This window comes from Bombina bombina, chromosome 1, assembly GCF_027579735.1.
Source record: "Bombina bombina isolate aBomBom1 chromosome 1, aBomBom1.pri, whole genome shotgun sequence".
Classification (NCBI taxonomy): domain Eukaryota; kingdom Metazoa; phylum Chordata; class Amphibia; order Anura; family Bombinatoridae; genus Bombina; species Bombina bombina.
The window spans coordinates 778,803,307-778,816,026 of record NC_069499.1 but is presented as its reverse complement, the minus strand read 5'-3'; the positions used below and the strand labels follow the sequence as shown (position 1 = coordinate 778,816,026).

The 12,720-nt window shown below is 34.4% G+C and overlaps 1 protein-coding gene across 1 annotated transcript in view; it reads right to left on the bottom strand.

Moving 5' to 3' along the window:
• Positions 1 to 1,353: 1,353 nt before the first annotated feature.
• KLHL4 (kelch like family member 4) overlaps positions 1,354 to 12,720 on the bottom strand; it is a 337,217-nt gene continuing 325,850 nt past the window's right edge. Inside the window, exons 10-11 of the mRNA XM_053699353.1 lie at positions 10,506 to 10,677; positions 1,354 to 3,386 (exon numbers count right to left, since the gene is read on the bottom strand). Coding sequence (XP_053555328.1) covers positions 3,327 to 3,386; positions 10,506 to 10,677 — 232 coding nt within the window. The 3' untranslated portion in view covers positions 1,354 to 3,326. The remainder of the gene's footprint in view (positions 3,387 to 10,505; positions 10,678 to 12,720) is intronic.

The window sequence follows — 12,720 nt, the reverse complement described above, 5'->3', positions numbered from 1 at the left end:
TAAACGGTACTTATATATTTTAATGATTATCAGGAAAATAAAACCGCAATTATGTAAAAGGACTTAGCGACTGCATTGCAAGGCTAAATAGAAAAGTAAACAACTTTTCAAACGTTGCAAACTTTACCTTGCCTTTAAAGACAAAATTTGGGTTTAGTATCCCTATAAAAGTACTCAACTGCTGAGCACAATCAACCTGAACCTATTTGCATTTATATGAAACAAAGAATGTATTAGACATTTAAAGGGACATTAAACACTTCCTTGTTCCATGTCCCTAGAGAGCAAAAAATTAATAAATTGCAACCTAGCTTTTCAGAATACAGCTTTTTTCCAGTATTTTGAGGCCTTAACCATGTGTGGGAGCGGCAGAGTTAAGTACAGTATGGCTTAGCTGGGTGTGAGCATGTCTGGGCAATTCATGGGCTTAGTTTAGCCAGTCCCTTTAAAAATGAACACCAAGGGGCTGTGGGCAGCTAGCGGACCATACCAACCAACCAGTGAAAATTGTGCAGGATGCGGGATGCAGCAGCGGTTTAATGGGGGTGATTGGGGTGCAAGGCACCCCCAAAAGCATCTAAAGTACCCCCGTTGAGCAGCAAAGAGCTCCATATATAATATGTGCTGAGTCTTTAAACTTTTTTACCACCTTTCTAAACCCCCCAAATATTAAGTTCTAGAACCACCACTGGCAGGCTACAGAATTTGCTTTTTGGACTCACCAGGGAGCATGAAATAAGTTTTTCAGAAAAGCAAGAGGTGTTTAAAGTCCCTGTAAAAATGATCATAGTAAATATTTATTAAGCCATTGTTATAGCCAGTACTTAAAGGGACACTGAACCCACATTTTTTCTTTCATGATTCAGACAGAGCATGCAATTTTAAGAACCTTTCTAATTTACTCCTAATATCAATGTTTCTTCGTTCTCTTGCTATCTTTATTTGAAAAAGAAGGCATCTAAGCTTTTTTTTTTGGTTCAGTGGTTTCACGAATGCAATGAGATATGTCACAAGTCACACACATTTATAGGCTCCAGAGAAGGGTAATTACTGTGTTCTGTTGGAATGTCACCTGGCTGAGCTGCCCTTATAGTTTATACATCTATAAAGATGTTCATAGCCATTCTATTGACTGTAAGCAAGCTTTAAACCCTAAAAACACATCCTCACTGCTAGTTACAGCCTCATTCAACCGCCTGAATGGTCCCTACAACTCATAAATACAGTTAGCTAAAGGAAACATTAATATTTCCTATTACCATAAAATGTATTATACAAAAAAACATGTTGTTCAAGTGCTAAACAAAAAAAAAATCACATTAAACAGGGTGCACAGAGACTTCAGTACACCAAATAAAATAATGTGGTCAAATATTCTTCGATCATATTTAAATTTCATTTACAAAATCATTTTCTTTAGAAAAAAAAACAAAACACCTGTGTGAAGGAAAATTTAGAATACACAGAAATGATTTTGCCAAACAGCTCTGATTTTCCATCTGCTATTTTTGGCTTATACAGCTGGTGATGTCTGTGCTGTGGCAGCACATTGGTATTTCTACAAGCCCCATAATCTGTAAAGTAATTGGATGTTAGCTGCAGTAAAAAAGACCCATTTGGAAGCACAAATACAGCTAAATGTATTTGTTTTTATAGTGCATCTGATTCAGTATTGGGAAGGGTGTGTTATTACTTTTTATTTTTTCCTGCTGCGTTTTTTTTCTTTCTTCCCTAACAAATAAATAGTAGGTAAGCAGAATTAAAACAATCTCTAGGAAAGAATAATGACACATTGTCAATTAAAAGGGACATTAAAATCTAAATTAAACTTTCTTGGTCTAGGCCATTGAAGGCCAACTTCCTAACACATGGGGATCGCAGATCAATACTTTAGTAGTCTTAAAGGGACAGTCTAGTCAAAATTAAACTTTCATGATTCTAATAGGGCATGCAATATTAAATTTCAAATTTACTTTTATCATCAAATTTGCTTTGTTATCTTTGTAATCTTTGTTGAAAGTTAAACCCAGGTAGAATCATATGCTAGTTTCTAAGCCCTTGAAGGCTGCCTCCTTTTGACAGTTTTTCACAACTAGACACTGCTAGTTCATGTGTGCCATATAGCTAACATTGTGCTTACTCCGGTGGAGTTATTTATGAGTCAGCACTCATTGGCTAAAATGCTAGTCTGTCAAAAGAACTGAGATAAGGGGGCAGTCTGCAGAGGCTTAGATACAAGGTAATCACAGAGGTAAAACGTATATTAATATAACTGTGTTGGTTATGCAAAACTGGGGAATGGGTAATAAAGGGATTATCTATCTTTTTAATAAGTAACAAATCTGGAGCGGACTGTCCCTTTAAGGAAACATATAACTTTATGAAAGTATTAAACATACAAATACTATATTTCCTAAAAGCACAGATTCAGATTTAGGTAGGGTTACAGAAAACACTCTGTATGCTGTTCCTTTCCAAAAAGCTTTTTTTTTTTTAAGATGTGACCACCTTGTTTACCATTTTCCATAAATCTCAGTAGCATACATTTTTAGTTCCACTTTTCCCCAGGTGCCACAAAAACCCATGGGCCACCAGTTGACTATGCCTGGTTTAGACAGAGTGTGAAATTGTAAACAACTTCATTATTAAATTTGATTTATTCTCTTGGAATCCATTGGTGCAACCACTGCTGCCATAGAGTGCAAGAAGACGTCCACACTCCTTAGTATCTATGAGCCCCTACGAGTCTAGTTTTAGTCTTCAACAAAGGATTCCAAGAGAACTAAACACATTTGGTAATAGAAGTATATTAGAAAGTTGTTTCAAATTGCATGCTCTATCTAAAATGTTAATTTTGACATTACTGCCCATTAAAATAGAAACCTAATAAAATATACCCTATCTACATCTCCCTGTGAATTAAGATTCTTTTTTTACAATAAAAATAATCCATTGAGTAGTCATTTTACATAAGGGTAAAAATAAAACATTAGCCATTATTAATTCCAAATAATAGTTATAAATTTTAAACCTAAAGTTTTGGTATATTCTGTACATGAACATTATGTAGGGTTCTTGTGAAATATCATTGAACACAAGGTTTTGGAGTAGTTATCAATAATTACCCAATATAAAAACAGCAGTTCTAAGAATTTGCCCAATTGCTGGAAGGTTGGTTTCTTCTGATGTTCACAGCATACAACAGCGAGTGAACTGAAGTTTACAGAAAATATATAATGTGCTAATGGAATCAATGAGGTCCCTGCCCCATTTTTTAAAAGTATTTTACTTTGGACAATGTCTAAAAATAGCTTCATGAAGATTCCTCATGGTAACTTTATTACAACAATGCACGCTCCAGCCCTTCCAATATTCAGAGAGACATCCTACAGGAGAATACAAATATTAGAAAATGATTATTAACATATTACTTACTAATTAAGTAATAAATACAAATAACTCATAATATCTATATTCTTTTAATAACACCTTTAAAATAACATGAAAGTCATTTTTTTATATTTATGGGTATTATGTATTAGCCATTAATTATCTACATTGCAAAATATCTGCACACAATATACATTTTTAAATGTCTAAAGAAATTGTAAGCACATTTTGCACTGTTTTTTAGTCCAGGGACATATCTTCTTTAGTATTGTTTATCATTGTTGTGGCTGATTAGGGTAAGACACAAAGATCTCTAGTCGCGTTACACAGTGAAAAATGTTGCAGGGTCAGTTTAAGAATTTTGCAGGATAAACTTCAGCCTCTTCCCCTTCAAATGTGTATACATATACATAGATATGCTTAATTAAATATTTTGTAGATTTAAACCTTCTACAGTTTCACACACAAAATTGCAATATACAAATTGACCACTAGAGGGTACCAATAGTCTACTTCTGGGGCTTGCTTGCTAGTTCTAAGATAATTTAGATATCTATTTCTTATGGTCAGCTATATTAATATTGTCTAGCCAAATCATATCCCTAATTTAACATTTTGAAATGTAATCATGGTTTGCAGATTTAAGCTATCTAGTCAGTGTAAAAGATAATCATTTATTGAGACAGAGCTTTTCTCCCAAAACATACTTAAAATGTTATATATTAGGCTGCAGGACAGCAAAAGAGAATATTAAGTAATGGTATGATGAAAATATAAAAGTCATAATAATAAAAAAAAGTGTGGCCCTATTAGTAGAGACAAAGAGGCCTATTTGTCAAAGGGTCAACTATGTTGCATTCACCAGCTTCAATATGCTCGCCAGACATCGCTGCCGTGGACCTGAATACCATCTCCTTATTTATCAAAAAAGCCATCAAAACGGTCATCGATGTTGTGGTTATTCGGGTTTTTCCCAACTTTATACCATTTCATTACTGTCCGTGAACAAGCACATTTCTGTAAAGCTAATCTTTTATTTTTCATCTGTTAATGTCCAAGAAATAGATTGATTTATAACTTAACAAACAATATCTCATAGAAAGTTATTTGTATATTTATTTGTTATATGATACTTTCACAGAAATTAATGTGTATTTGTTTTTCTAGGAGTCATATTTTTTAATTATTTTTTTAAATTATTATTAATGCTAGGATTTGTACATACTGTATATCCTTGCACACACACACACACACACACACACACACACACACACACACACACACACACACACACACACACATATATATGTATATATATATATATATATATATATATATATATATATATATAAATAAATATATGTGTGTGTGTGTGTGTGTTATGTCAGAAATCTTTTGCAAACATATTTAAATGTCCCTAAGTTCCTTTTTTTGTTCTTAACAATGTTGTCTGTCATATCATTGTGTTTATTTATACCACTATATGTACTGTATATATTGTAAATGTATTATTAGTCTGAGCAGGAATAATTGCAAATATAACGTAATCAGAGTATCATATGTATTTATTTGCAATCAATGGATATTTTTAAGGGATAGGAAAGTAAAAATGTAAGTTGCATGATTCAGATAGAGCATGCAATTTTGAGGCACTTTGAAATTCACTTCTATTTTCAAGTGTGCTTTGTTCTCTTGGTATCCCTTGTTGGAAAAGAATACGCACATACCCTACACTAGTGGGAGCTAGCTGCTAATTTGTGCACACATTTGTCTTTTGTGATTGGCTACATAGATGTGTTCAGCTAGCTGCCAGTAGTGCAATGCTGTTCCTTCAGCAAGGGATAACAAGAGAATGAAGCGGGTTTGATGAATTTGAAAGTTGTTTAGAATTGTATGTTCTATCCAAATCATGAGAAAATATTTTGGGGTTTCCTGTCTCTTTAAGAGCTGAGCCAGTTTTCTCTCTGTACCTGTCTAACCCCTCCTGATTGCAATCAATTTTTAAAAAACACCCCTACACAGGTGTTATAAAATGGGCTCGCATATAAGATGACATTTCTTACTGATAAAGAAATTCAAGAGAAGGAAGAAATACACTGAAAATAGCATGACAGCAAAGAGGTGATTTTAATTTCTGCTGTATCTGAATTATGACAGTGTAAAGTTAGGTGGGCTATCCCATTGAGCTATCAGTTTAAGATTATATTGAATCAAACATCAATTTGAATTTTAAAATCCTTGTCTAAAATATTACACTGTGTGTCATCAATGTTTATCTTTAATACTAATTTCACATATACATTCTTTTAAAGTATAATGCACAATGTAACAAATGGCACTTACAAGTTCTGATGAGTGATCAATGACACACGTATCGAGCAATTTGATTCATTAGTGATAGTTTATAATGTGTATTTGAATCAGATTGGCTGATGTCATAAATCATGTGATTATGCATATTCCAATCAAAAGTGGTGGAAAAAGTCACTAGTGTGTGGGTTATTTAGGAGTTTGTGTCATTATTGGTGCGAAAAGTGTTGAGTCAAATATGGCGCGAAGTGGAGAGTGAGACTTGTATTACATGGCTTAAACAAAAAATAAAAAGGAAGTTAACTATATTATGCTGTGTTTTTATTTCATTTTTATCTCTATATCTATTAGTGAAACAAGTTTGGGGCAAAACTTTGCACCAAATATGTAGAAATAATATTGTCCCCTTGCTTTGTAATGAGAGACAAAGTTACAGCATAATCAATAAGTAGTAATGTATTTTTCATTTGTATCCCTATATCTACTAGTGCACCAAATGTGGAGCAATAATATTGTTTGATTTAGAAAGGGTATCCAATTTTAATAAAGTTTCTAATTCACTTTTATTATGTAATATACTTCATTCTCTTGCAGCATCGAACATAAGCTTTCTGTGTTTTCCGACTCCCATTGAGTTCTATGGCACCCGCGACCTCAAGGGTGGCAGATTGAAAACTAGGTACGCTGAGTCAGAAAAGACGCGAGCGTAACTGTTGAATTTTTGATAACTTTGTGAGAGCTTCAAATAGTTTTGATTAGGAGGGTGAATGAACACGATTCCACTTGAATTTCACTGTTTTCTACTCGCATCGATCTGTGACAGATTGAGATCGCTGGATCGTATTTTACGTCACAAATTTCAACATTTGACAATCTTGATGCTTTGATAACTATGGCGGATCAATCTCGCGACAATTACGACGCGGAATTCCAGCGTATTTTCACTTGATGCTTTGATAAATAGGCCCCAAAAAGACTAGATCAAATAAAACGGGGTTAGTTTTTTTTTATAATGATACAGGAGCTTCAAAATAGCAGAACTTTGGAACATATATATTTTAACTCATTAATTTTGCTAGTTTCTTTAGACAGAAGTAAGGCTGCCACCCAGCCAGTATATTACTGACATGGCCAGTATTTTTATGGTTCAGGTTAAAGGGATAAAATGGCCAAAAATGAAATGTGCATGGGTGCATTTCAATTTGAAATATAAACATTTTTGCAATATACTTCCATAAGCAAAAATGATTCTAGTAAAAGTTATTGCTGTTTTTCGGGCGGCATACGCACATATCCTGTGCGGGCCTGTGTACTTGATTTCAAGCTCAGAGAACTGAAGATGGCGTATATTGCTTTTTTGAAAACATTATTTGTGTCATACAAGCCACAGCTGACTCTCAGAGCAGGTGTGATGTTTGAATACTGGTGCCCTCACAAGATATCTGTATATGCTGCAGAAAAAGAGTAATGACTTTTACTAGAAGCATTTCTGCTAATGAAGGAATATTGCAAAAATACTTGTTTCACATTGAAATGCACCCATGTACATTTCAATTTTGACCTTTTTATCCCTTTAAAGTTGAGGATAAAGATTAAGGGGCCGATTTATTAAAGTGCGAGCAGAAATGATACAATGTAGCGTATCTTTTCCGCCACACATCGATAAATGCAGACAGCATACGCTGTCAGCATTTATCATTACACAAGCAGTTCTTGTGAACTGCTGGTGCAATAAGGCCCCCTGCAGATTTGCGGCCGCTAGCAGGGGGTGTCAATCAGCCCGATCGTATAGGATCGGGCGGATTGAAGTCTGCAGCCTCAGAGCAGGTGGACAAGGTTTGGAGCAGCGGTCTTTAGACAAGGTATGGCTTGCGTGGAAACAGGGGCATCAAGCTCCTTTCGGCCCCTAAATATAGAAGTAAAGCTCTTATCATCTTTATTTTAGTGTATTGGAGTCTACTTATAAGCAAATGATCAAATAAAATAAGTCTTAGCAAATTTAGGCCTCTATTATAGAGATGTGCTATGCATTTTAAGGCCGGTTTGCTTTAATTTGTCTTTTATTTGGACACATATTAAAAAATAAATGCAAGAGCAATATGTTGCCAATATTTGCATGAATGGCAGCAAGTTTTCAAGTTTGTTTTTATTTTCTAGGTTTTTTTTTAACAAGTTTTTGATTTTAAGCATTTTCAGTTGTTTTTCCTTCTTAAAGGGACACTGAACCCAATTTTCTTCTTTCATGATTCAGATAGAGCATGCAATTTTAAGCAACTTTCTAATTTACTCCTATTATCATTTTTTCTTAATTCTCTTGCTATCTTTATTTTAAAAGCAAGAATGTAAGTTTAGAAGCAGGCCCATTTTTGGTTCACAACCTGGGTTGTCTTTGCTGATTGGACAGCACCAATAAACAAGTGCTGTCCAGGGTTCTGAACAAAAATTGGCTGGCTCCTTAGCTTAGATGCCTTCTTTTTCAAATAAAGATAGCAAGAGAATGAAGAAAAAAATATGCAAGACACAAGGGAGCTCTGGGTCTGTCATGCTTTGAGAGAGCTGCAGTGCTGTCTATACCCCCGCTCTATATTTGAACTGTTTCTATTTCTAGTAGTAAAACAACAGACTGACTTGATATGCCCCCAAACTGCCCTGACCCTACCCATCCCATAGCTGGATCTAATCATAGACCATTTGTGACTCCACTTATCCACATTACATAATTCATGTCTCAATTGACCCAAGTTTCCTCTGCAGTAATTCTGCATCTAGATTCCCTATGCCAGGGTTGGGCAAAAACATGTAAACATATGTTACATGAGCTTATTGCAGACCAAACCATAAGCAATAAGCAGCTAATAAGTAATAACTTAATCTAAAACTGATTATGTTCATGACATGCATGACCTTTTCAATCATATTTTAATTATCAACATGAATTATAGTTTATTAGTAAAATTGGTCTTAGTGAAAGAAGGAAATACACATATGTAAATTAATTGTGAACAAGGAGTAAATGGTAAAAGTATATATTCAAAAACATACAAAAATTGGTGCAGAAAAGGTTTTCTGATGGATTGGAATACCGCTATTGAGGAGTCTCAATGCCAAGTACATCACAGGTTTATGAGGTGAAAACTCAGAAAGCTTTTTATCTTATTGATTGGGAGGTCTTCAGATTTGAAAATGACTGAACTATCCCTTATAAAGAGCGCTTCTAAAAGACTGAAATAGACCCTTATATCTGCAAGTCTATCTGCTGTACACAAACTGGGTGAGACAGGGCAGGAGTTAGATGAAGTTGAAGTAGGAAGATTTGATAAATGGCTAGGCAGTCCTCGGCAAACCAGACCTTCTACAAGATTCAAGTGAATTGTCAGAGTAACAAAAAACCATGACAGTCCCATATAACATGGGAAAGTTTGGAGCTGTGTAATCTAGTTTTAGTGATATAGTGAACTAATAATAATAAGATTAAAATACCCTGTCTGATCATTTGAGTCTGATCATTTGAGTCTCTAAGTGTTGCACAAATCCAAGTTATTTTACGATTCAAAAAAATTACTAGAATGTAGATAATATAACTCTTGAAAAGCTGATCAAAACTGTTTTCTGAACACTTCTCTAAAAAAAATGGTTACAGGGATTTTTCTAGATAAATAACTTTCACCAAAAATGTTTATATCTAACTAGTTGCTCTCTCATTAATATGGTAAGGGAAAGCGGTATGCAGAAAGATGAAAAGTGTCACCTCAACTGAAAGTAAATATGCATGAATGCTGTGAAATATTTTTCAGATTTATTTTTTGTTTGTATAAGTAATTTTTTAAGACTGGTCTTGTCTTACTATAAAAAACAAACCAAAAGAAGACAGCAATCAGGTCAGGTGCAAATTTGAATAATTTATTCGAGATTGATGGTACACAGGAAAGTGAGAGACCCCCATCCAGTGCAACAAAACCCTCGTACGCGTTTCGTGTGAGAGATCACACTTCATCTTACTATACATTTGAATAAGGCTAATCCTCTCCGTGCCTGTAAATAGGAGGGTGCTGTTTCATCTTCTGTATGAAGATAACAGTTGTTTGTTCAGAAGAATGAGATAATTCAGTACTGATGCCAATACATTTCCTGACCAACCCCCAAGGCAGAAAGGTAGACTGTGATAAAGGCAAAAACAATGAATTGCTGACGATAAGGTAGACTTAAAGGGACAGTTTGTAGATCGCCTTTATAAGAGCCAACTACAATGGTGCAACTCTCGGCAGGGCCCTCTACCCATTTGATCCATATAATCTGTTGGCTCTGTACAAATACCTGATAATAATAATAATAATAATAATAATAATAACAGTCAACACAAATTTTTTTATTGTTTAAAAAGATAGATAATGCCTTTACTACCCGTTCCCCAGCTTTGTACAACCAACATGGTTATATTAATATACTTTATAACCTTTAAACCTCTAAATTTCTTTCTGGTGGACTGCTAGTTCATATGAGCCATACAGATAACATTATGCTCACGCCCGTGGGTTGTGCACAAAACAGCACTTATTTGCTTAAATGCAAGTCAATTGATAATAAATAAAAAGTCATGTGATCGGGGGCTGTCAGAAGATGCTTAGATACAAGGTAATCACAGAGGTAAAAAGTGTATTAATATAACCATGTTTTCTGTGTTTCATGTGCAAAACTGGGGAATGGTTATTATTAGGGATCATCTATCTTTTTAAACAATAACATTTTTTGAATTGACTGTCCTTTAAATAAGAGCTTTTACACATTACAAAACAGCATGCATTTACCTGTGTCCATTCATTGGTTTGTGCATCATATGATTCAACAGTGTTAAGGTATGTCTGCCCATCATATCCTCCTACCGCATACAGACGATCTCCAAGGGGACAGACTCCAACTGCATCTCTAGGAACACTTAATGGAGCCACAGATGTCCAATTATCAGTTTTAGGATCATACCTTTAAATTAAGTAAAATAATAATTCACTATAACATTTTTATACATGACAGTGTAATCAAGTAGATGTAAGATTAAAATACATTAGGTTATTTTATGTATCTTCATGATTTATATATACTGTATATACATACATACATGCTCACACATAAACACATCATAATGGACTCAGAATCCTCCTTCACTTTAGGTATACAAGAACTACCAAAATATTACATCCCACTCTAATTATGTCTCATATTGACTATTACATCTCACTCCCAGCTAGGCTCATTTAGTTAAGTTGCTGATCCACATCACCTGCACCACCCTCAAAAGTCACTATATTAGCTCCCCAAATACTTTAGAATATAGTTCAAACTACTGACATCTCAAACCACTCTGTTCAATCAACCTCTGCATTTGTCCTCTCCTATCATCTCTATTTCACACTGTTAAATCAACAACTTCTCCCATGCTGCTCCTACTCCCTGGAACTATTAATCCCACTAAAGCAGAGTGTCTCCAATTTTGCATAACTTCAGGCTCTCTTTGAAGACCCATCTATTCAAATAGGTTTATCACCTTTTCCATGAAAGTTCTTCTTTTTCCTAATCAACAAAAAACAAGCTACCCCACACCCACTCTGCAACCTGTGGATTACAAGGTCTTTCTAGAAGGCCCCCCCCTGTATTTGTTTTGTTTTCTCTGTCTTATGTATCTTTATTTTATACCATAAAATCTGTGTTGTTGTGTACCCTACGGAATTTGATGGCTGCTTTATAAACAAATAATAAGTAACTTCTACCTCCTAGGCTTACTAGTGGACTAGTAACATTTAACCTCAGACTATTAAACCATAATGATATTTTTATACACACACACACACATATATATAAACAAATTTGGACACCGGGTATAGCGCCTGAGCAAGACGGGAGCAGTGCACGCAGCTAATTCTAAATCCCAATAAAGTGAAAAGAAAGTTTAAGGATATGTACCTAGAAACAAGGTGCCAATACAACCTAGAAACAGCACTACCACTGAATCCGTGTGAACCCTTTTGGCTGCAGGAAGATATCTGATAACCGGAACGAACGCTAAAAAATTTGGAGCGTGCTAACAGAAAGCAAGGTAAAAAGATCCATCAGACCAAATTGGGGCGTGAATAAGTGGTGAAAGAAGTATCGAAACATGTACTGAGAAGGTAATATTTGCACTTACACTGTTTCTAAGGAAAATAATAAAGACTGTGTGATACCGGCATTTGTTTTGACAATTACAAACTGCACACAAAGCATTTAACTTTCAAACCTCACTGGGAATATTGTGATATAAAACATTCTGAAAGCGGAACTTGCTATTATACATTTTTGATACAAGAAGTTTGCTATATGGTTATTTCAATTGATAAATGTTGCGAGATTTGAATTTGGTGCAACATAGATACAAGGATCCTACTGGCCAGTAGAAAACACGTGACTGTCAGGACTAACGTAGATGTAGACGGTCTTCATTGCAATTTCTTGGATAAAACCGTTCTTGCTATCTGTCTGCCTTAGACTGCTATTCTTGAAAAGTACAGAACAAGTCTTATGTTAAGTGTTTGTTTTAAAATATATGTTTCTTGTAGAATGCGCATTCTCTATGTCAATTGTTGAATGATTAGGATAATTTTAATTTTAGAAATTAGAATTAAATGTAATTTTTATCTTCATTTATTACAGCTTTATGTGATTATTACATTCAAACTAAAATCTTTTTAGCGCAACAAACTTGTGAGTTTTAGGAGAATATGTTGGCATCCTTTTAAGAATTAAGAGATATAAACATTACCAGATACACTCGTAATTTTATTAATTTTACTATTATTGGCATTAGCTATAATTGATTATTATATCCAAACTGATACACTTGCAAGTTTTAAGAAAATATATTCAAATTAATACACTTGCGAGTTTTAAGAAAATAGGTTGGCATCCTTTTAATAATTTAGAGATATAAACTTTTTTTTCTCTTTTCTCTAATATTTTATATTTATTAATAGCTTAAGGAGTGTGGTCGTC